This window comes from Chelon labrosus (genome assembly GCF_963514085.1).
Source record: "Chelon labrosus genome assembly, chromosome: 23".
Taxonomy (NCBI): domain Eukaryota; kingdom Metazoa; phylum Chordata; class Actinopteri; order Mugiliformes; family Mugilidae; genus Chelon; species Chelon labrosus.
This window is the reverse complement of record NC_140356.1, coordinates 962583-988632: the sequence shown is the minus strand read 5'-3', so window position 1 is coordinate 988632 and position 26050 is coordinate 962583. Positions and strand designations below refer to the sequence as shown.

General features: G+C 41.5%; 1 protein-coding gene across 3 annotated transcripts; it reads right to left on the bottom strand.

The window, feature by feature from the left end:
- Positions 1–622: 622 nt before the first annotated feature.
- On the bottom strand, positions 623–25652 carry tmpoa (thymopoietin a). Of its 3 annotated transcripts, none has more exons than XM_084573774.1 (9): positions 24939–25652; positions 16508–16625; positions 13367–13510; positions 12750–12913; positions 9930–10055; positions 4886–5086; positions 4461–4595; positions 4085–4185; positions 623–1741 (listed from the first exon to the last, which is right to left on the bottom strand). In XM_084573774.1, the coding sequence occupies exons 1-9, from the start codon at positions 25179–25181 to the stop codon at positions 1357–1359; spliced, it is 1617 nt and encodes a 538-aa protein (XP_084429900.1). In that variant the 5' UTR covers positions 25182–25652; the 3' UTR covers positions 623–1356. The 3 variants fall into 3 exon arrangements, with proteins under 3 accessions (XP_084429900.1, XP_084429901.1, XP_084429902.1); XM_084573775.1 differs by having other exon boundaries at positions 9930–10052; positions 24939–25648; XM_084573776.1 differs by lacking the exon at positions 4886–5086 and having other exon boundaries at positions 24939–25651.
- Positions 25653–26050: the final 398 nt, after the last annotated feature.

Genomic DNA, 26050 nt, shown 5'->3' with positions numbered 1-26050 from the left:
AATAGTGACGTTCATCTTCAGTTTATACTAAAAATGACCTGAAAAACTATTCCAAGGGATAAAATGCAACATGACAACCTCTCTACATATGGAGATACCAGCAGTCACCACCCAGATAGCCGTCCCCTCTCTGCCTTTGTTCTTCCTTGATGGGAATGTGGCATCTGGTGCACTCAGTCATGTCCAGCAGAATGGGGGCAGGACAGCACCTGAAAGCACACAGGAAAGACGCACCAGAAACATACACAAACACTCCTGCACATAACAGTACGCATTATCTACTAGGCACAACCTTATCGAATATGTATCTTGCACTGTTGTTCCCTGCCGCTGTAACACTCTAATTTCCCCACAGGGATAAATAAAGTCATTTCTTATCTTAATACAGCTGAACTTGAACGCTGTTTCAGTCAATGTCACATAGTCTGAAGTATTTAATTGCACCGAAAGATCTTCCTGTGTTTTTAAATAATTCGTCAAAGTTTGGGATCATTTACGGGTTCACATGAAAATATGAACCCACTAGAGATAAGCGAGCATGTGTCTTATTATAGTTTATTATAAACTGGTAAACATAAAGTCACTAACCAGTCTGCTATACACCATGTGCTGGCTAATAAATAAAATGGTCTTTAGGGCATGGTAACAACATAATATTTTATTGAGTGAATATTCAACATTTGTGACAGAATACATAATTGAGCAGAACAGAATGACATTCAAATTTATTAAAAGAGTACATTAAGAAAGTATTTGTGTAGGGTTTAAGAATATTTAGAAGCATCTGGGTATAATAACAAGCCTCCCTGTCTCATTACAACAAAGATGGTCAAAAGTACAAAACAAAAGTACAGGTTTAGACTCCATCTTGAAGACTGTTAGTGACTAACAGTGACAGACGCTAAGGCAAAGTGTGAAACAAATTTCAACCATACACATTCAATACAAACACACTCACGGACCATGCATGTATGACATGGGAATAAAAAAAAAAAAAAAAGGAGTCATCATAACATCTGGAAAGCAACTGGATGTGTGTGTTTCACAAAGTTGGTTAGTGGCTGGCTTTGTCATAACCTGAGGTCCAAGGTCAAGGATGGAACAAAACAACAACAGTATTTTCCCAACGTGTCATGGAGGTCCTTGAAAGTCACTAAAGTGAGTATGTCACTTTTCTTTAGGGGTCCATTTACAAATGAAGGAAAAAAAAAAGACAAAAAAACAAAACTTGAAGAGAAAAATGAGCGGCGATGTCAGAGGTAAGGAACAAAATGGCTACAATTTAGATTCACGCTTAAAAAAATGAAAAAGTAGGAGGCATTCTTCTCTTTGCCCCTCAGACTCTTCCTGTGCTCTCTAAGCTGTAGTGCCGTCAGCCACTTCAGTGTTTCCGTTTTTAAACGGACTGTTGGAGTTGGTCTCCATGGTCTGGTAAACCAAGAACAGGAAAGCAGCTACAATGGCCAGCAGAAACAGCTTTATCCACAGAGACATACTGTGGCGTGCTGATTTGGTTTGACCAGCAGGGGGAGCTGCAGACAAGAGCCCAGAGATGGAATTTTTGGAGGGGATGGAGGGGGGCAGGCTGGTGACTCTGTTGACATTGTGGCTCTCTGTGTAGGAGTAGTTGCTGGTCTTGGTGGTAGTTTTTGGAGAGAAGACACAGTTTTCGTCATTCCACAGGTCACTGGATATTACTGGGCGTCCAGCAGCTCCTCGGATGGGTCGTCGACAGGTTGCACTAGAAGAGACAAGATTTTAGAGTCCTGCTTTATGAACTTGTTACAAACAAAATATATACGGACAAATATCTCATTGAATGGATAGATTCAGTCATTCCATGATCCACAGAGATCTCACTGTAGTTACTGACAGCTGATTGTTACATTTTAATAAGCCTGGTGTGCTTATTTATCTTAAATAATTAAAGTATTCATTTGGATTGCAAAATGGAACATGTAGAGATTGTTCTGTAACTACACCACTAAAAATGCTAGGCGGTGGCGACTGGTTAGGTGTGTTGAGTTTCACCCTGTACTTCACACAACAGCCAGTGTAACCGAGTGGTTCAAGTTGGAGCTAATAAATGTGGATCAAAAGTTACTTTCACTGAAATCCCTGCAGCACAGAACAGAGAGAAGACGTCTGAGTGGATGATGTGTAGGAGGCAGAACAAGAACATTCTGTGCTTGTCTGGCTGCTGAGACACAAGGACAAGGAAATGCATTTTGGGCCAATCACAGCTGTGGCGGTAGTTACATTTCTGGGAAGGTGCTCCTCAGATTATGCTGTAGCCTGTGGCATAGGGTCCGGAGTAGTTGCACAACTATAAAAAGCTCTATTGTGAAATCTTTTTTTTTTTTTTTTTTAAAAGTGCTGAAATACACATCTGTATTACTGTGGTTGCTATTTATACAATGACTTCACATCAATAAAAGCCTCCACTACTCGTATCAATCATGCTGCATCAGCATGACAGTTTAAAACAAACTTAGTAGACGTTTGGCTTTTGAATCTATGTTAAAATCACGTTTCTACTGTCACGATAAAAGCCAGCTGCTATGGTAGGCTCAGCATGGAATCAACTTCAGTGTAATTCTGACTGCACAGCTGATCAATAACATTTTGTGTGTGGCTTTCAGGAATGAATTTCCCACACCCTCCACTTCAGTGTCTGGTCATGTCCTGAAATCCAAAATAAAGCCAGTTTCTTTACGTTATTCATTTCCATCACAGAAAGTATCTGGGAGTGTAGATCTTGTGTTGTCTATCAAGGTTCTCTTGGCTGCACTGTCTACAACTTTATTGTCTGTTGCATTCAGTGAAGTGTAGGTCAGAAACATAGACTGTATAAAGATGGACACAGAACAGCTCCTCAAAAGTGAAGCCAAAGCAAGTAGAGCTCCCCCTGGTGGCTGGATGCAGTATAGGTCATATACCCACCTCCTGCATATTAGTGGACACTAACACTAAAGTACACGTCAAATAAAACATTTTCAAGGATGGTTTCTGTCATTTTATGTACTAAATATAATGCTGATGCATATTCATGTGTCCATTTTTTGATATGTTTGGTTTTAGTTAGTTATTTGATGCTATAGAAAGAGGATGTGGCCTCATGATGACTACAATTCACTATGCCAACCGCTCTGTGAAGGCTCCCATAGTATTGTTTGCAGATGATACTAGTTTGTTTTATTCTCACAAAAATCCTCTTACTCTCATGAAAGTTGTAAATGAAGAACTGGAAAACAAATGCAAAATGGTTCAAAATTAACAAACTAAACATAAAAAAAAAAAAGAAAAACTTTACTTTATTTGGTCAAAGTCTTAAAAGAATTGTGTTAATATAACTGTGTTGACTGATAATGTCCCAATAGCTAATGTCAAATCAACTTGTTTCCTTGGTGTAATTATAGATGAAAACGTATCCTGGAAACCTCCCATCTCACTCAAAACTACTGGAATATTGGATATATTCATTATCTTCTAAATACGAAAGTTTTGTTAAATCTTTAGTATTCAATGATTTATCCCTTTATTAGTTATTTCAATATCACCTGGGCCACTATTCACCAAACTAAACAGGAACCAATTTCTCACTTGCAAAAAAGAGCGATGAGAATTATTACCTTCTCATCTCCAAGAAGACATTCATTACACCTGTTTAATATTTATCAAACCAACAAACTCCAAATTGCTCAATTTGTATTTGGTTCATTAAATAAATCAATTCCCCCTTTTTTAATAATTTCTTTATAGCCAATAATCAATTTCATAATTATCCTACCCCTAGGGGCTACTCCTAGTCCCTTGAGGGTTTTTGGGGTTTTCCCGGAATGCCTTTTCTTTTACTTTTTCTTTTGCTTATTCTACAAGAGATGCTGCCAAACGAAATTTCGTTGTATTGTTATACAATGACAATAAAGCTTCTATTCTATTAATGTACTTTCATTATAGTTATTGCTGTTGTGTTTTATCTTATTTTAAATGTGCCAAATAAATGGAATGAAACGGAAAGATGGCTCAAAAGATCAAAATGAAGAAGCAGGCGACAACTATAATTTGAGCATTGTTTACTCACTTGATTCCTGTTGGACTGCGGAGGTCATTTGGAAACAGCTCCTTCAGAACATCTTTTTCTTCAACTTTAGGCGCTTGGTCACTGGCTGCGATTTTCTCCACCTACAAAGACAACAACAACCATGGTGAGCACGAGTTACATGTGAATATGTACTTGTTTCACATAAAAACTCCCATCACTTCACTCTAGTTGTCTGCAGCTGAAGGTTGAACCAGCAGAGGGCTGCCTGGCTGATATTAGACACCGCACCATGTGACACTCACCATGTGACGACTTCAAACAAAGTTCAGGGCCAACCACCGTGTTTACAACAGAACCAGTTTGTGGACACACAGAGTGCACACAGAGCACTGGTGTTCCAATGGTCATTCCTAACCTGTTGGACTAACACATCCCTGGACAGGATGGATTCACAGCTCAGTGTCTTCACAGGGCTGCATGTGGACAGCAACTTGGTGATTTTCTGCTGCTTCCGTCTAAACAGCAGGGCCTCTGGTGGGACACACTCCTCCTGCTCACAAACAACGTGTGTGATTGTGCGTCAAGGATGTTTAACCAGCTGGCGGTTCAGCTGTCACACAGCTGTCCCAGACGAAACCAGGTGCACACAAATACACAACTCACCGATTCATCAGTACAATCATATACTGCATGTATGCATGTATCTGTAATAAGGGTTGTAACTCCTGACCAAAAACAATGCTTCCTTCAGACACAAGAGTCAGTGGGAAGCAATTATAAACAGAAAGAAAAGAAAATTAAGAGAGGAAACACTGCCATCATGTAGGATTAGAGCTGTACCCTCACTGCAGTGCCACTGCCAGGCTTAGATCCAAACTGGTCTGACACAGAATAGTGGGACTCCTGACGTTTAATGGGAGAGATGTCACACATGGGGATAAAGGTGAGCGGGTCGACTTGGGTGAGGTGGACCAGGCGGGATGAAGGCTTTGACAGCTTGGCAGCCTGTTGTGGACTCGGTTCTTCAGGAAGACCCTTTGACTTATACAAAACACAGACTAGATCATTATTTAAACATGTCCAAAAATACTAAACCAAGGAAAAGAGTAGAACTACCTCTGTAGTTAAATCATAAAGGATGCTATATCAACGCATTAGTCTACTACCGAGTCTACTTCAATACAAATTTTAGTACACACTCTTGCTGGTCTTAATGGTGTGATACTTTGTTTCTGTTCTGTTGCTGGTTCAATACTTGGCTCAGGTACCCGAGATTCCAACACAAACAAAAAAACTGAATCAGAAGACTTACACTGTGTGTACACCAGCTACTCTTTATCTCACATTTGTTGGAAACACAAACTATGAGTGCATCTACAACGTGAAAAATATTTCACACAAAATATTATTTTTTTTTTTTGCTCCTGATAATGACCACTGCTATGCCATAGACAGTATGAGGATGGACAACGGAAAGGCTCCCCAAAAGTGAAGCCAAAAAAAGTAGAGCTCCCCCTGGTGGTAGGCTGTAGTAAACGTTAATAGTCCCACCCCCTCCATGTTAGTGGATGGAACTTGAGCCAAATTAAAACACTAAAGTACACAGCAAAGACAATTTTTTTCCCCAGGCATGGTCTATGTCATATTAGGTAGTTAATATAATGTTAATGCGTACTCAAGTGTCTATTTTTATGATAAGCTTTGTTTTAGTTTTTTGACGGTATAGAAACAGGATGTGACATCATGATGACTACAAGTTGGCATGCCAACTGCTCTGTAAAGCAGTCCTGTAGGACTGTGAGAGTAGGAAAAATTGGCAAATGCAAGGAAGTGTGGACATGTTGTCCATATTTATATACAGTCTATGGTCTGTCAAGGGTGCTCCCAATGACAGCTAGGATAGGTAAGCAGCAATAGATAATGAATGAATACACTAGGGCTGGGCGATATGGCCTTTTATTAATACCGCGATATTTTTAGGCCATGTCACGATACACGATATATATCTCGATATTTTGCCTTAGCCTTGAATTAACACTTTGATGCATACAATCACACCAGTATGATGATTCTATATGTCTACATTAAAACATTCTTGTTCATACTGCATTAATATATGCTAATTTTAAACTTTCAAGACATTAAACAAGACATTAGTGCACTTTTGTGCATGCTGTAACTCACATGGCACAAAATTAAAGTGCACTTTTTGTACATAATGCCCAGTGTTGGGAACGTTACTTTAAAAAAGTAATTAGTTATAGTTACTCACTACTTGTTCCAAAAAGTAACTGAGTTAGTAACTGAATTACTCTATAATAAAAGTAACTCGTTACCAGGGAAAGTAACTTTTGCGTTACTGTTAAAAAAAAAAGTTGCTATATGTCAAATAATTTGGATTTTTTTGAGCAGTTTTCACAAGTCAGTTGAAATGACTAGAACAGACAGGTGTTTGTACATAACTTTCGATATTTATATATATATTTTATAATTATATTTATATTAAATTTATTTTTATAATATTTATATTTCGGTAGGGTTGTCATCTGTGGTGGAGGTATCGGTGTTTTTGGCCACTAGCTTTGTAGATGCGTGTGTCGTTGTGAGATGCTTCATTAAATTAGAGTTGCTTACAACGGATGTCGAGAAAGTCTTCGCTCCTGGACATAATGTACACATTACATGCACGTTCCTCCCTTTGACCACAATGAATTTTTTTATTTATTGAAGTAGTGCTTATATCTCCACCTTGAAAATGCCAACTTTTCATCGGATTGCTCCTGACTCGCCATCTCTCTTGCTTCATCGAATCTCTGTTTAGCTGTTGGGTGTGTGTGTGGCGCGTGTGCTGTCATGTGTGTAAAACCACTGGCTCTGATTGGCTACCATGAAACATGACTCTGCCTTAGCCAATCATAATCGCTTACCTCGTTATTAACCCACCTCCTCACTAGCGGTGAGCCAGGGGTGCATTCGGATTACACATATTCAATCAATGCATAGTAACGCACCGCATTTAACCTCCAGTAACGTTAACGGCGTTGTAACGACGGGAAAAGTAATTAGTTAGATTACCCCGTTACTGAAAAAATAACATCGTTACCTAACGCCGTTCTTTTAAACGGCGTTATTCCAATCACTGATAATGCCACTACAATATTTTAAAACAAAGTGTCCTTTTGTGCATGTTGTCATTAAGATGACATTTTCAAAACAACACTAAATTAAAGTGCACCTGTTGTGCAACTCAGTTGCGTGAGTGCTGGTTGCTTCGGCATTTTCTTTGATATTGCGCCGCTCTGAGATGTTGTCGTGCGGAGTTTCAAGCACTCTTCATTTTCTAGCGGGTGGTTTCTCAAATGATGATATAAATTTGATGTACTGCTACATTTTGAAGCGACGCTTTTGCGACATATTTTGCATATCACCGTTGTTTGTTCAACATCTTCCGTCTTGAAACCGTTTTTTTTTTTATTAATTCGTCCTCCTCCATGTGTAACCGTTACCACCTGCTGCCGCTACCTTTCTGCTGGGCGAGGGCGTATGACGTTGCACGCACGACAGACTGACGTTTGTAACTAGGTGCGCTTGTTTTGTCTCTCTGTGAGAGGGAAAGATGAGAAAGAGTGTGAGAAGCCTGGAGTTAAATGTCCGCGGCTAAAAGCAAATGCGTGACAACGTATACTCGAGTTTCATGATATAGTCATTTTCTACATCGCACAGACTACAAGCCGCGATATATCGAAGATAATCGATATATCGCCCAGCCCTAGAATACACTGACACCAACAGTCATTACAGACTAAAGATCAGACACCACTGCTCTGTCTCACATTTTAAATCTCCATAATCCTTCTGCACTGTGTTTAACTCATAGAGCTGGTTTATGAAACCGTGAGTGGAATGCATCACTTGGTAATTTGGATGTTCATATACTATTATTTCTTTCAGTCTTGTAAATATGCCAAGTATTGCAGTTCAACTATAGTAGTTGCTAAAATGTTGTAATGTCAGTGTAATGACATTTTTTTCTGGGCTGGTCTAAGTGAAGATGAAGCTTTGTTAATCACATAACATACTATGTTATTTCGTTCACAACTTTGACTTCCAAAAATGGAACTCAGGAAAAGCATTTTTACAATTAATATTATCAAGACGACCATCAAATTTCAAATGTTTGCTCGCTGCCTCTACAACACACCATTTCCTACGTCAGTCAACACAGTCGTAATGTGCCGTCTTGATTGACTAATGTTGAGTGGACAGGCTTAGGCAGTATGCTTTCAACAGTTATTCAAGGGCACTTCAACCATACAAATACAATTCTGTATTAGATATTTGTGCACAGAGCAGTGTTCATCAGAGCAGACATGATTTCTTCCTAAGTTTAAGAATACACAGGCCCACTTCTTCTTTTAGGATGTACATAATTTAGGCAGACAGTGGGCGTAAAATATAATGACTGCTTGGATTTCCAGCTCAAAAATAGCAGCAACTAACTCTAGCGACTACATCTATGAAGTCAAAGCTAATGTGTGAATGTAAACAGACTTTATCTTCTTTCTAACACACATCTCTTGCACCAAGAACCTAAAAATGTGTCTTTTTCTTTTTTGAAAACCTTCGCCTGTAGATCTGGTACACACATGACAAAAAATGTTTCATATGAAGCATAACAAGGCCTCTAGCCTGGCAGAGCTGGCCACAAATCTGGTACCGCTGTTTTGATACAGTGTGCTACTCCAGCTTTTTAAGCGAGCAATTTACTGTCTGATGGTTTTTAGTGAGATGATCCTAGGCTCAGTTTAGTCAGTAAAAGCAGTGTGTGTCGCATTGCAGTTTGATCCAACAGTTTTCAACTCAAATGTCTTTCTAAGTTCAGAAATGAGTCCTTTCAGGTGGGGCCCCTAGGATTTCCTGCTGACCTTGGCTGTGTTTCAGGCAGCCACCTTTAGTGCTGGATTGGACTTTGGTTTGTGGCCCGCAGGAGCTTCCCCTGCTGGATTCCATAGGAGCAGAAACCCAAAAGAAAAAGTGCAAGAAAATACCCAAAATTCCAAGATTCTGATAACCGTGCTGGTGATTTATCTTGACAAAAGCAAGTGAAGTGTTACTCATTAGTGCCATACATATCCTTACAACACACCCTCAACCTTAAGTAAAAGACTGAGTTCAGATGACAAGAGACAGATTCTCCCCTAGAGGAGAGGCACCCGTGTCTTCAACAAATTAGCAAACAGACCGGTGAGACCATGCAGGTGACTAAGGCTATTTTCTCACCTATATTGTATACCTTGGTGCAATTTGTGTTAATGGAGCAATCCAGACATGATAATGAAGACAAAGTTCGCACACGCTCAACTCTATGAGCTTGCAAACAGTTTTGTAATTGGTCATAATTTTGCAAGAAAATTTCAGATTTCAGGAAATCATCAAACCATCACACTGAAAATGGAGCATCAGCACTGAGTGTGGGCACTGGCATTTCTTGCTGCTCTGTGGTTTATGTACCAAGGTTCTGTATATGAACAACAGTTTGATCAAGCACTGCACCTCTGAAGGAGAAGAATGCTCTAGAGGAATTCAGTGATCTATTCCACATCAAAGAAGTTGCTTGGCTAGATAATTTTAAGCTTGCAGTTGTCATATCGGGCTGAGGTTAACATGTGATCACACTGCGAATGAAATGCCCTAAGGAGTGACACCAAGCAGGCTGAGACCACCCTCCCAAACCGGTCTGAGCTCGGTTGATTTGTTCCGGTACAGACTGCGACTGCTGTGTTCATCAGCAATCGCACTCTTTTTTTCCCGGAACAAAGACAAACTAGATGTGAACGCACCCCGACAGTGAGTGTGCCAACACCCTACCACTGCCCAAAGCTACCTGAACAGATCTGAATGAGGCAGAAGCGGGCCGAGCTGGACTGCAGGGCCTGTGGTGAACTTCCCTTTCAGACTCCAAGTGGACCTGATTTGTTAGTAGAGGCCTGAGATCATCAGGCACCATCTGCTGGAACAGAGAAGTGGTGGATGATAGGGACAGAAAATGATGAACACGAGGAGAGACGAAATAGGCAGTAAGAGTAAAAGACAGAAGGAAAGATGCATGTGTTAAGATTACTAGTCTGCTTTTGGCATTTTGAGATTAGATTGGATCACTTCTAATGATTTCAAAGGGAAAAATCATATGGAAAAGAGATTCAGAAATAGGCAGAAATCTCTTCTTTTGTCATCTGCGGTAGAATAATGATGCAGATATCACATTTAGACTGCTGTTATCACATGACTAAGACATTATGACTGTTAATAGCATTCCCTATAGCTGCTATAATTTCAGTTATGAAGATATTTTAGTTTGACTACACATCACAAAGGCTAGAAGAGCTAAAAAGTACACTTCCACTTATTGCATCACCCACAGAATTGTTTTATTTTAAAACCAACTGTGTGGAATTTAAGAAATATGGATAGAAATTGGACCATCTGTTGGGCATTGGTACACTGGCCATTAAGGCTTGATATATTTGGTATTGGATGTCAACGTTTGTTATCAGTATAAGAATAACAATTTGGTCTCCGACTTCTGCCAGCCGGAGACCAATACTTCATCCTTTTTGGTTCCAACATTCTCTGCACAGTCTGTTTTAGTCTCTTAGGTTTAGACCTACAGGTTCAAGTTTTTAATTATTGAAATAGAGGATATATTTAATTATTACAAAATCTTTTTTTTTCTCAAAAACAAAACTGCATCATAAATCATGTCAAAATTACTGCTATGGAAAATTTGAATGGATGTTTTTGTGTATTTTCTGCGCAGGCAGGCAGGCTCCTCTCAGACAGTTAAAACTCCACAGCTGATAGGTGAAGTTGTTGCGTATCATATCTGTGAAAATTACTCTGAAGTCAGATGTGAAGCAGATGTAGAAGCTGGAGGACCAGATCGTGAAGCACATGTGAAACTGTACACACGGAGGTTGTGATCAATCACAGTGTTGACCCCGAGTTTAAAAGACAGTATTCACCATTCTATGGGATAACCGCCTGGATCTGCGCTTTACACTGAGGACAGGCTCTTCAGTCTCTTCATCTTCTACATCCATCACCTGGTCTGTCTACACACATCATACACCGCCACACATCAGGACACAATAAGAATACCAGAGCTTGATTTATACAGCCCATTTATGGTAATAAATTACCTTCAGTCCAGATTTTTTTTTTTAACGCAAGCATATATGCACTCCATCAACTAATGTAAATAATTTCTAACTAACAAAGCTACATTAATGAGCCCGGATATTGAGCCCACTCACAGATGAACAGATGTCTGGGATACTGTATACAGTATTAGATTAGGACTGGGTATCACTACCAATTTTCTGAATCAGTTTGAATCCCATTCACAAGTTCCCAATTCGATTTGAATCAATATCAGTTCATTTAGAGATATTTCAGTTTGAAACTATTTTACTTGAAAAAGACTTTCACACAAGGAATGCTACTGGTTCCAGACATAATATTCTTTTAAATCCAATCAGCTCCCATTCCCTATGGTGATTTCAGATTTGTAGCTTCCGTCATGTTTTGGATCCTGACATGTGGACTAATCTTGTTGCGCGATCTTGCGAGACTTATCATGCAAAACCTGTGTCACGAGACCGGGACGAGGAGGACAGTCAGTCCACTTAGTTAATGTCCTGTCAGTGGAACTGTACCGTCTATAATTTTGTCCATGCTAAATTCAAGACAAGCAAACTGACAGAAATAGCTGAATAATTTTAAAGCAGAGAAACAAAAATAATGTACTCAAATATCAGTTCAGCATTAGATAAACTAACTATCATAGAAACTGCACCCATAAAATACAGCAAAAGCATTTCTTCTGGAAAGGTCATGAGAAGAAAGGAGGGAAAAACACACACGGACACACACTTCCCCATACGGCTCCTCCTCTACAGCTCATATCAGATTATAGAAGTCAGACCACCAGTTTCCACATGCCTCTCATTCCTTGCTGTCTCGGATCAAACGGTGCATATTCACTGTTTGAGCAGGAGGAGGCGCTGTTACCAATCACATTCAGAAACACAACCACAGGAGTTCCCACTGCAGCTTTTTCCAAAAACAAGGCAGTTCATACCGTCAGATAAGAGCTGAATATGTAAATTACAAAACTAAATAGAGAGAGTCGAGTTTAAAATAAGCTCAACTAAAACAGAGCGGGCAAACTTTGGTGAGGTTTTATGATTAAATGAACGACAAAAGCAGATGAAGGTATGGGACGGAGATCACAGCTTGAGAGCTGAAGAGAAAAGTCAGTGTTGAGAAGTCTGAAGCATCCAGCATGTGCATGGCAGCGGCTAATCCACATCATGTGCTTTAAGTCTGGCATGCAGAGAGCAGCACTGATACACTGAACCTACGGGCTCACACTGAGCTGGGTGTGACTGCAGTCCAGTAAAATGAAAAAAAAAAAAGCAGCTTCCTCCACTAAAGTCAGAGGTTGTAATCAAACCCAGCTGCTAGCTGTTCCAACAGCTTCACGACTCGCAGCACACCACTCAGACAGATCTGAATACACAGAGTTCCCCAGCCCTGGAATGCCAAGTGCTGTTTGTTTTGGAGGTAGTGTGCGTTGCAGAGTGTACGGACTGCATATTTTTTTAATGCGAGTAAATTAATAGTATTGAAAGCACTTCCTTACCATATTGTACTGGCTGCTGCGGGTGCGGGTGGTGACGGGAGTCTTCCCTCTGCTCCTCAATGGTCTCTCCACCACTGGAGCAGGTTCAGGTTCAGGTTCAGGTTCTGGTTCCGGTTCCGGTTCCGCCACAGGCTCTGGTTCTGGTTCTGGCACCGATGTCACTTCTGACAAGACACAGTGCCGTCACAGAACATGTCATTACAGACAGGTGGGCTTTTTCATGTTTTAGTCCACTTCACAGGCTTCCTGAGGAGCTCCTTGTTGTTTCTCATCAAATTGGAAAAGGTTACAAAACCATCTAAGAGCTTGGAATCTACAAATCCACAGTCAGACAAGACGCATAATAGTCTGAGAGCTCACAAAGGAACTCAGGGAAACTTCTAAGCAACTAAAGGTCTCTCTCACATTGGCTAATGTTCATGAATCCACCATCAGGAGATCACTGAACAGAGTGGCAAGGACAAAGACACTGCTCTCCAAAAAGAACATTTCTGCTCATCTGCAGTTTGCTAAACATCATGTGGACAAGTCAGAAGATTACTGGGAAAATGTACAAAATACTAAAGGGCAGCAAAATCTTTTAAGCAGCACAGTATAATCAGAATGAATGTTCTTACCATCCTCCTTGTCACTGTAGAGGTCAGAGTCAGGGTTGCCGTTGTGGTTGACTTGCACGTCATTGAAAGGTGCCAGCGGTGGCTTTGCAGGACTGTCGTCCAACAGCTTCTGCAGCTTCTTCTCGTACAGCTTACGGGTGGATGCTGGGTGGAGCAGCAGAGGAATGACATTTAAATGTGCACAAGGTGGTTTTGTATGTGAACAGCAGTGGCAGACTTGTGATGATTTCTAAAAAGTCTGAAGACCATAGAGTGGCCTCCACTAAATCTGGGAACCCATCTACTATTAATGGGTTTGACTAAACCTATGGAGACTGGGTTACATTTCAGTTCAGTTGATTATCATTTCTGCAAAATTCTTATGGCATGGCTGCAATTTATGCTTTTCAGTGGGAAAATATATATGTTCACAAAGAGGATTAACTCTGACTGGAACAAACAACTCGTGGAAAGGATTTGTTTTTGTCTAGAGTCAGTTCAGAAAGTATTCAGATCCCTTCCACAAACAACAAGACATCAAAGTGACTTCTGTGACAACTCTATGCATGTCTTTGAGTGACCTAGCCAAAGCCCAGACTTAAACCTCACTCAACAACTGTGGAAGAACTTTATGCATGCTGTTCATTGGCCAATCCAATGTAGCAAAAATTGGCAGGATCTGATAGAAGAATAGGATAAAAGGCCCAAATCCAAGTGTCTTCAGATTTACAAAAGAAGTCTTGAAGGTGTAATAGCTGCCAACGTTCTGACAAAGCTCTGAACTAAGACAGTGAAGTCTAAATGAAACAAAACAGTGTGGAGGTGGGTGTAGATTCATTGATGCCAATTTTTTCTTTCAGTATAATAGCAGTGTAAACTGTGCAAAAGGTGAATGGGCGTGAAAACTTTCTGAGTGATGATTGCCGTTATATGTCACAGGCCAAGGACGTTGACAAATCAGTGAATCAATGTGCCGAAATGGCAAAACTCCTAATTAAATGAAATCACTCTCTGCCACAAAAGCAAGGTCTTGATTTCATTGACACTGCACTTAAACTTTGTCCAGTTGTGTTTCTGCCTTTATATACTCATTGCCAGAAAACTAAAAAAAAACAACTTACATTTCACTATCACCTCATTAATCTCATGCTGGGTTCCTACGTGTTACATCGCATCCAAACTGGCTGTTAAGAACAAAAGCTGCATGTGAGCGGCCCAACAGCTGCAATGCACCATCAGTGTGTACACTGCATCCGTTCAGCCGCACTTCTGTTCTGCACTCATTAAATAAACTTCACGTACAATAGCCTACATGCTGAAGAGGAAGCTGGCACTAGCTGCTTTGTTTGACAGCCGAGGAATAATGGATACGAATAAAATATTCAGAGTAAACAGTGATAGCCGTCGGCCGCCCAATGATTGAGCCTCAGTAGCTTAGTCTAGTGTTCCATGTCATTTGATAAAACTGCAACAATGAGTCAATGAAAACATGTATCAGAATTATTTTGACAGTCAAACATTTACTCTTTAACAGTCATTCATTTACAAGAAGAGGTCGTTTTCACTGACATTTTGTTTTCCGAACCCTCAAAACGCCACCCAAACACTAGTTGGTGCTGTGTCTTTTTTGCCGGGTTAACTTTTGTTTCTACTTCCTGCTTCATTTTGTACTTCCTGCTTCACCTTCAACAGTGGCGACTGAAACTTTCGACAAACTTTTCCTCAATGTGTTCCATCTATTTTGATCAAAACCAATCAAGTTGGAAATTGCGGCGATGGAGAAGCAGCTGGAAATACTAAAGCGCCAACATGCAACTACCAAACGGACCAATCACAGCTCTTGTGGTCTGCATCGCTGCAACGTGTAGTTACATTTCTGGAGAGGTGCATGTCAGGCTACGGCGTTAGGGTCTGCAAAGTGACAGCTAAACCCAGAGAGGAAACGACCTACACAGATCTTTATTTGATATAGGCCATTACTGCATGCACCAATACTCTTTGGTGCAGGCTTCTTAAAATTAAAATTATTTGCATAATTATTATATACGTTACCACATTTAGTAAACTGCCTTTCAGTCTCCATAATCAATTGGGCAACAACACAAATCCTTTGGAGGTGGTCTGCAATGCTAGTGACCACATTGTTTTAGCACTGCGAGCAAACACTTGCCTACCCAACTGACGTCATCTTGCAATCAAGAATAAATTAACAAATGAAATAACTGTATGTGTGTACGATATGCGTAATGAACATTTTGGCATGTGGTCAATTAGCGATGTGTTAATGTTGATGTATGAAAAGTATCCCTGTGAAGGTTCATTTTCTCAGGGATGACCAGTGTCTTTATCGGCACTGCTGCAAACAGAGCACCAGTGACATTACTCTACACATAGACACGTCCAGGGTTTGATTCTAATCTGAGCTTGGTGTTGGTCTAAAATAACTTATGTCTGGACGCAGCTAAATAAATTGCCTAAGTAATAACTGAACATGTATGCTTTCAGCAAGTTGAGAGACTGTGCAGATCATCATGTTCCACAATTTGTATCATGTCCCCAAGTCAGAGGGCACGCATACAACAACAAACAGCATTGTTCTGAGAGAACGGTAGTGATCCATTGGCGTGATACATGGCAACACATGCCAAATGATGTTGGTGTTATTTGCATACAGCGTGGTTCTTCGGGCTCGTAACATCAGGCCTCTTATAACGCCTTAGGGAAAAATGTGCACAGTTGCACACAACAAATCTCTGCAAACAGTGGTGGCGTTCTGAGCTTGAATGACACATTCTGGGAAAATATCAGCTTGGTAAAAAAAGTATAATACAGGACCTTTCAAAGCCTGTTCTAACCCTTGCATGGTAGGCTTTAAAAGTTAAATATCTACCAGAAGGGCTGAGTAATACTAGTGGTAGCTTAACACTGATCCAAAGTTATTTTTTTTAATTAATAAATGAAAATAGTATTTGTATAAAAAAAATCAGTAAGTGAGCAGAATGTGTGAGAAACACTTTAGATGAGTCAAACCTGGCATGCTACAATCTACCAGGTCAAAAACACTCGTGAATTTCATCACCTGTGTGGAGCGAGTAGCACCAGTACAAAACTTTCCTCCGTGTGTGTGTGAAGTGGAGTCATGTATCCGTGTGCAACACTCACCCACGATTGGCCCCACGTCCACTCCGTGCTTGAGCAGCTCATCCCTCAGGCCTTCATCAGTCAGACCCGTCACATCAAGCTCGTCTGGCCGAACCTTGTCCGTTTTCCTGGTGGCTTTCTGTTTAGAAAACAGCATGGCAGGCCAGTCAGTAAAAAAAAAAATACTCATCAGGGTGAAATCCAGGACAGTCATAGATTTCTTTTATTCCTGGGGCAATTTAATCAGTAACTAATGACATTAAAAGAGTCAGACAGCAGACAGTTTTGTTTCTGGGTATAGGAGCTGCAAGCCAAAATAATTCACACAATGTTCACATGTGAGACTCTTTATTTAGTTAACGCACAAACACGACTCTTTCTCCTATCCTGAAGACGTCTTAATGAAACATCATGTCCATTTCTACAGCATTTAGTCCTCTCGTGGTTTCAAGAAAAGTGAAAACACCACTCTCTCATACACACACACAACCCTAATGGAAGGTCAACTTTAAGACAGAAAGGAGAGTAAAAGGGGTTTGTATTTCCTGCACCTGAGGACCACTGTTGCACTGCAGCCAAGTTTTTAAGACAGGGGACAGACTCATGGCAGCAGTAACATAGCGTCTCACAGTTTCCATGATAACTAACAGATGAGCAGTTTCTTCCTCGTTGCGTCCGGAATTTGGTCATCTGAAAACGTTTTTCTGACATTCTGTCAAGTGTCACAGTAGAATCTGTTTCTAACCACTTGGCTAGCTAGGTAAAGCTGCACTTGATTTTGTTCCACTGCAAGTATTGACAAACCAGCTATCTGCGACTTGTCAATGACCACGCACGTTTAGTTAAATTCCCTTTCTTCAGCGTCCTGAAAGTGAGATGAAAGCGAGACTCCATTTTGTTTCTTTTGTATCACGTTAGCTCTGCTTTAGCTAGCAGTGTCTGCCAAAATAAACAGAAATGTGCGTGTACATGCAAGAAGGTCACGGTTTCTTTCTAAAAGCTGGGAAAAGAGATCACTCAGGGTTCTCAAAAGGTGGATACTTGGGTCCGCAGCCATACCACACTGTTCAGACCTTGCACTACGATCCTATCTGGGTGATCCGATCACCTAAAAGACAGATGTGAACACCACCTGGACGCAAAGAGGTCGCATTTGAAATATCCGATGTCTGACCATATTTAGAGGTGGCCTGGGTCGCATGTGGCCGCATTACTTACAGTAAGGAGTGTGAACACAATGCGTCCTGAATCGCATTAAAGACCTCCTATACTCAACAGGGGTACTCCTAAATGATCACCTGAAAATAATGAGAATCTTTTATAATATTCTGTCCTTGTAGCTATTAACAACAAAAATTAATAAATATAAACATAAATTAACAAACGAAAGTATTAAATATGAGTACACGAGTGTGATTCTGTGTTCATTATTGATACTTAACATGTGTGCCAGAGTCATGATGCACACACATAAAACAGCACTGTTCTCGGCTCTGGAGCAGCGGTAGAGATCCATTAGAGACATCAGCTCTTATATTCTACTGCGCTCCAGATGATGTTTATTTATATTCAGATCACGAAACAGAGATCGGATCTGGACACACATTTGGAGACACATGTTGATGCCAGGTGTGAACACACGTACCTAAAGCTGGCCACTTGCATACGGATCGCCCAGATCGGATCTTAATGCAAGGTCTGAACAGGCCCAGTGTCCCACCCTGCTCTTCTTTTCATCTCTAATCACCTTCCTATGAACTAACAGGCTGAAGTAATTCACTGTTAGAGGAAGGCGGTTTGTTGAGCTTTCAGTTAAAGAAACCCGTTTAACAAGATCACAAATTACAAATGACATCACTTTTAAACTTAGAACAAAGAAGAAGAAGAGAAAAGTGCACAAGTGTTGTCAGCATTTAAGGAAATTGTTCATGGATCACACATCTGTTGAGCACATATTAAATGTGATTTGGCCGATTTCGTCAACCTCCTAAAACAAAGTAAACCAGAGGGGGGTTGAAAACAAAAGGAAAAGGGCGGCACTCGGCACTCCGAACAGACCCTGCAGGCGTTTCATGATAGTAAACAACGTGCGGGACAGTAGCTGCTCTTCACATACCAGCCTACAGGAAATTACAACGTGCTTGAAGCCGGTGGACTCTGAAATGAAGCCTTGTGTCGCCTTCTCGGCTCACAGCCAAAGAAAACTCTGACATGTAGTAAACAAAAAATAAAAAATTAAAGCATGAAGAAAATGTTTTGCTGGCATAATGTGAATGCAGCACTTACACGTGCTACTATCGTATTTCTAAGGAACTGTTCTGCAGAAAAATAAGTCGGTGTACGGTGCCAACCATTTTTCACACGACTTGCCAGGTTTCTGTTTTTGTTTAAGTTATGGGAATAATCCAAAATAGACAGGGACTGTATGGCCACATGTGATTCTGTACATACTACACATGCAGGTGCAGTCATTTAAAGACTGCAGAAGCTACAGGAGGAGAACTACCACTCAAAGCACTGAATGGGACAATTGACTACTGGCTGGTGTGACTCGGTTCTAAAAGAAATTAGATGCTCATGCCAGTAGAGTATCTCTGCCCACGGAGTATTACATGCCCAAAAACATCTAAGCTCACAGCTGGATATGAATTGATGGAATCACCAACAGGTGGTTTCGGCTTCTGCGTCAATTTGACAGCCCAGACCCGACACAAGACCCAAGCGCCATAGCCTGATGTGCACCTACCCAGACACTACGCGCTGTGGCGACGCAGACCGCAAGAGCCGTGATTGGCCCGCTTGGAAGTACTGTGTTTCTGCTTTTGTTTTGGATCAGTAAAGTTGGAACACATCCAGGAAAGGTTAACTGAGGAGCTTCGGATATACAAATATTTGTAGGACACATCTTCAGCGAAATTTTAGTGAAATTTCGGCGAAAGATTCAGTTGCCATTGTTGAAAGTGAAGCAGGAAGTAGAAACAAAAATGAACCCGACTAGCAATAAGGACACAGAGTCGACCAGCGTTTGGGTGGCGTCTTAACAGAACGAGCCAGACAGACGAGCGTGTAAAGTATAAATGGCTCGCACTGGCCTTTGCTACGTGCATAGGCTACACCATCTATGTCCTGTAATACCTTAAATGAGCCTTTAGTATGCGCCCTGATTTATATGGCATACCACAATCACATAAATTTGCATGATTCATCGCAGTTTACGACTTTAAAAAAGATTTTTTCCTGCATGTGGCAATACTAGACAATACTACAAGTATTCATTACACTGGCGTGAGCTGGGAATGTGTGCAGTAAATTACCAAACTATTGTTCGTCTTGGACACTTTTTTTTAAAGAACTTTTTAATGCTACAATGCCAGTAGAGTCCCTCTGCTGTTTGAATGAGCAAAGCGAGCAGAGATGGAGCAGCACCTTCACGCTGAAGAACCAAACTGAACTACTCACTGTAATTCTTTGACCTCAAGAGCTGGACTCTCAGCAAGATTGTGGCTTTTAGATGAACATCTGTGCCTAAACAAAGCTCCAGTACACCAGTAAAAATGTGAGGAATGCAAAGATGACATGCTCAGCTCTAACGGTGAGGTGGTTCACAGTGTGCGTTAAATGGACAGCACACAGAAAGCCTGTGTTCCACTGTGTCTGGCTCCTCGTGGGCCCTCAGCAGGGTTTGGTCTGGAGCTTAGCCAGGATGTTTCATAATCACGGCAGCCTAGGCTGGAAAGCGGGAAAAAAAAAAAAGAGAGGGGGGGCTCGTCTGTTCCCTCCTCTGCAACCACACCCTGGCTTTTCAAGCCATAACTGAACTCTGAGCTCACAGCTCTATAGAGTGAACTCACTACAACTACTGTCAGACTTTCCTTTACTATTCCTTACTAAGACCTGGATGAAGTAATTGACGATGAGACGTGCCAGGACCTGTGGTTACACACTGTAACGCACTGCTTGGCTGAGTAAAAATGGAGTATGTGTGGTTAACCAGAGATTACAGAGCCAAGATTAGCAACAACTCTTTGCATTACTGCCGTCATACATTCTTCACACTTATTTAATTCTGCTAAATTGCATTACCACATACCTTGTTATAAAGGGGAGAAACGTTGAGCATGAACAGAAAATATTTTAGCCTTTAGGGTTCCCTTTGACAAGCCTCTCTGACTGCAGCTAACCATCTCAGAAATGTCAAGAATGAATATCTGAGCTGCCTTTCAACCTGCACCTCTCACATGCAGCCTATAATCACAGACGTGTGAGGAAGGTTGCGCAAGATAAACAACATAAACCCCACTACACCGGACTTTATTTTAGAAAAGGACGTGCTAATTACACATTAGTTGTGACTTTGCACAAGCCATCAACCCATGCCTTTTTACTACACGCGCACACAAAGGTATTCGGAGCAGAAAATCCTCTTCCTGAGAAAAGTATTTCCTCAATGAAAATGCTGAGCCCAATAAGAAAACATCCCCGCCTGCACACAATCATCTGCCCACCATATGTGCAGAAATAAATCGGCTTTTCGTGATATGTACGTGCACAATAAACACATAGCAAACGATGGCCTGAAACGCAATGAATAAGAAAAATGTTTCACTCTTGGCATGCAAACATTTGACCTATCAGATGAAGCCCAGGATATACACGGGCCAAGCATAACAACTACTGTCAATCAGCTGGCAAGGTTAGCTAAATTAAAAATAAGGAAGGAGAGAAGAGTGAGAAATATGTCGGAACAACCTTAAGTATTTCTGTATCATGTCATATGTCATCGCACATCACCGATTTCGACTGACACAGTACAGGCACTTCAGCACACGACTATTAACACTGTTTGAAAGTCACATTTAGTCTGTTGTGTTCCAAAAATAACTTTGTTAAGGTCCAATTCATTCTGGACTGTCTCATAGATGTGGCTCTCACTGTATTCGTGTCTACAACTATCTACTAACTTTCAGAAATTAATTAAAAGTGTATCACATATTGTGATGTATAAGCAGATTAAGCATCTCTGGTGGTTTAGGGGCTAAATTTTAGCCACATTAGGCAGGGCGTCTTTGTGGCAGCATCATGACCAGTGATTCGTGAGACACTAAGGTGACTGTGTGGATTAGTTATTAATAGAATTACTTGGTTACATGTGAAGGGGTTAAAAGCAGCAGGAAAGAAAGAGCAGCAGAGGCAGACACAACCTGAAAGCCATACTCCGCTCTGCTTTTATTGTTATTTGAGGAAATCTGATGAATCTGAAGCCTCTGAACAAAAACAGATGGAACTTCCCCGCACCCCGTCTTTCATTTCTGGACTAAACATGTCACCAAAGATTGTTTTTATCATCAGCTCAATAACTGATGATAAAAACAATCGTCAGCTGCGGCGCAAGTCTAAACGGAAATAACCTCTGTGACATTACTGGAGTGCCCCTTCACTCAGACAACTACGATTCGTTTCCCCATCAGTGAGATTACATCAGAACTTCTTCACTGCATGACTGACTTCTCACTTTTACACACTGAGATACACATCCAGAACACACCATGGCGCAGTGATATAATCTAGCAGTATACGTGGGTGCAGCTTCTGCTTAAACGTCGACAAGATCAGTGCCCCAGCCCCACTATTTCTCGTACCAAACCTTCACATGTATTTCTGTGTATTATGACATTCGACAGCAAAGTAGCAAGAGGTTGACTGGTGAGACCCATCCGCCCTGTGATGTAAGCAGCAAACATTCCCTCCCTTCACCGCAACAATATTTATTCATCATCTAGGACCTCATGAAAGACTGATCATCTGCAATGCGTCCACACCTAGGTGTCTTTGGAGAGCTGCAGCTCACTACAGAACAGCAGGCCTTCACCGATCCTAGGAGTTCTATTGAAATTTCGAGCAAAGTGAGTTCAGAGACACGGAGGGAAAACTTTTTTTTGCACACGTTTCCAACTACAAGCAGCAGGGAATGCACAAAGTCGCCTCCCACAGGTGATGTCATTTTTTTCAGTCGTCACCATTGTTTTGCTCACTCTCATTCAGTCATCAGACTCCACCCCCACCCCCCGCCTCCCAAAACAAGCCTAGACCAGACACATCCTGCTGCACACCTGCTTGAATTCAAAAGTCAAACCATGCTGAAATAATTTCTCTACAAACACAATCTAATGCACATTTTGCACAGCTACGGCTGCCACTAAACTGTTTAACTGCTTCCTGTTATATTGTATGTACAGACCCCTTACCAGCTGCTATCACCCATACAACAGAGCTGGGGCAATTTTGAGGACATAATGTGGACATAGTTGCTAGGGGACGACAGACCAGGAAATGCTCGATGTCATTTCTAACCAGTTAGTTGAAAGCAAACCAGTCTTGTAACCACTGACTTTTATCTTCTTTTATCATGTCTTTGTGTTACCTGCCTAGGGACTGCGGATGCAAATTAGCAGTGTTGCTATAACCCAGCATATTTACGTCTATTGCTGTCTGAATAGATGTTCATTAATGTGCACTGTCCCTATCAAATACTCATCAAAAAAAAAAAAAAAAAAAAAACCCAGAACAATCTAGTCTCTACCTGGCCTTCCTTAGCCCTCGTGCTACCTTTGGGGTCTCTGGGACCCCAAGTGAATGGACAGACAGATAGAGATCATGCAAGTAGCACGAGGGTTAAGCAGATGGATGCCTCCATATGAGCGGGGTTCTGCTCAAGGTTAAAAGGGAGTTTTTCCTTGTCACCATCGGCTTCATGCTCGCTCTTGGGGTTCAGGCCAGTTCAGGCTGGTTCAGAGCAGATTTTGTAAAGCTTCTCTAGACAATTTGAGATGCTATATAAATATGCATATGCAGCGCAAATACGTTTAAACACAAGACATTTTAGCTTCCTCTTGTGTATAACAAAGAAATAAGTTGACATCAAAAAAATATCTAATAACTATGCTTGACTCAAACAGTTGTCATGTGATTTTTTTCCCCCAAATTTTCAATTAACAAACTGGTTTAGTGATGATTGACGACTGATAACTTTCAGTTCTAGGAAACATACCGCTGGTGACCAGCCATGACAACTTAGAACTTAACTCTGAAAGCAAAAATAACAACAACAAAAAAACTGCCACCCTAATTAGATCTTAAAATCAAACCCCCTTATTCACTTGCAGTCAGAAAAGACTGCCCATCTATTACACATTCCACAGATACGGCTGTGGGTGTGCTTTCGGAAGTCAGCGTGGTTTAATTAGAAGTCGTTCTTCAAGAGAAAATCTTTGACCTGCTCCTAAAGTGTTAGAGGGTTCTGAGGAATGCAGTTAGACAGTCTGTGGCTGAGCGGGGTTTATTATTATTCTCAAAAACAAAGGAGGAAATCTGGGAAACTCAAGAACTTCACGAGTAGAGCAAACCCCTCTGCTTCAACAGAAACTAATTCATTCATTCATTCATTCATTCATCCACAAACAAACACCACCTATCAGTATCTCTATGTTGTCCTCACTACAGTGTAGGAACTGCAGCTATACAACTAGTTAAATCTCCATCTGTGCTTTACCAGTTTCTGTATCTGGGTGTGATTCGTTTCACATGACAACAACTAAAGCCGCGACTCCATTCATTCAATCACGATCTGATTCAATTACCATGCCAAACCACTACAAACCCCACCCAGCGTGCGCTTCAGATGCACCGATAGACATCAGCCTAGTCTGGATCAGCAGAGAAATCTAAGGCGGTTGCGGTGTTGGGTACAACAGCGGAGCGGAGAGAGAGACACTCCTCCAACACAGTTGAAGCAACGCGGGAACATTTCTGGGGAGGAGAATGAGGGTGGAAGCGAAAGGCGAGACGCGTGAAATCTGGCTGCTGGTGTGGCCGGATTGATCACGATTTATTCATTAGACAACAAGTTAAAGAAGGATTATCCAAACTGGGGTCCGCTGGCTACCGTGCGTTCCCAAGAATAATCCCGTAGTAAAAAGTTCAAAGGGTGAGAATAAAATCAGTGGTAAGGACACCAAGTACTTGTTCTGATCCTCTATGGCTGCACAGAAACAATCAAAGGGTGGAGAAGACTAGAAAAAACTCTCCAAAAACTGACAAAGAAACTGACAACCAGGTCCACTGATTAGCTTAAATTCACCGACACGTGGGCGAGTAGCCTATTTTAGGTAGTCTGAAGCATCTGGTAACTTCTGAGGGGCATCTGTTATTACTTTGTACATGTTAGAGTGATTTAAAGACACGTGATCTTTCACGCAGAAAGGAATCGGTGTAAATAGTTGCTCTGAAGCATCCACGTGTATTCCTATACTTCGGTACAATAAATCTCACGAGAACAGTGCTTCAGTGGGTTAAGTTACTGAACTTGGACCTCTCGATTCTTCAGCGATGTGGATGCTTCGACCAACAAAAACTCGCATCAACGTTAATTTACAACTAGACAAACCAAACTCACTCTGCCCGAGGAGCGGCTTCTGCTGGAGACCACGGGCGGCGGCAGCTCCTCGTCGCTGGAAAAGGCGTCCAGAGTTGTGGCCGTGACATTTTTCTTTTTCTGAGCGGTCAGGTTCGTCAGATACAGCTGCACGAACACGTCCTTGGTCGGGTTGCCGCTCGGTAGCTCCACGTTGTTGGCCAGCAGCTCGCTCTTCAGCTTGTCCTTAGTGAGCACAGACGGGTCGTCCAGGTACTCCGGCATGTCGGCGTGAACACGGAGGCTCAGAATCACAGTCGCCCGGGTCAGTTAGCAAGGCTAACACCGATGGGGGAAACGGAATAAACGGGGGGGAGGTTTGGTCTGGACTGAGCGGCTAACCAGCGCCTCTTGCCGGACTCAACTCGCAAAACCTATTAGCTGCGAAGGTACGAGGCGTGCTTCAAAAAAAAAAAGGAGAAGGGAAGAGAATCTGACTGGCTAACGTCGCTCTCGCTTCCTCCTCCACTCACAAAAATGGAGAAATGAAAATGGTTCTTGTTGGGCAGCTGTTTTGGGACATATCAGCACCGGGCTGATGCTTCACATGGAGGATGACGCGGGCCGGAAGTGGCTCTCCGTAAAGACGAGTTTCTATTGGCCAAACGCTCCAAGAAAGGGTTCATTCATTGGATAAACCAGCATGTGACCGTGACGCGCAGGTCACAGTCTTCCCCTTCTCAAACTGTATTGAGAACTCTTTCATAGTCTATGGCTGAGAACGGTGGCGGTAAACTCGGTTTATGTTATGGTTTGGGGTTTGGTTTGGGGTTTGGTCCTCTTGTTACACTGCTTCCTAGAGGCGTAGGTTCGAATCCCATTGTGGACGTAAGAATAAGAAAAACCTTTATTTGACCCGCAATGGGGAAATTGCAGTTTGCAACAGCATACAGAAAGGGCGGGAAAATTAATAAGAATAAAAAGAGTAGCATAAAAGATAAATAATGAAAATTGCAGTTTGAATTGTAAGATATTGCACAGACTGGTATAATTGGGTTATGAAGTTTTTACACCTTGTGGTGTAATAATATTGCACATATTAAGAGTGTTCGTTGTGGAGCCTGACAGCAGCAGGAAGGAAAGACCTTCTTCAC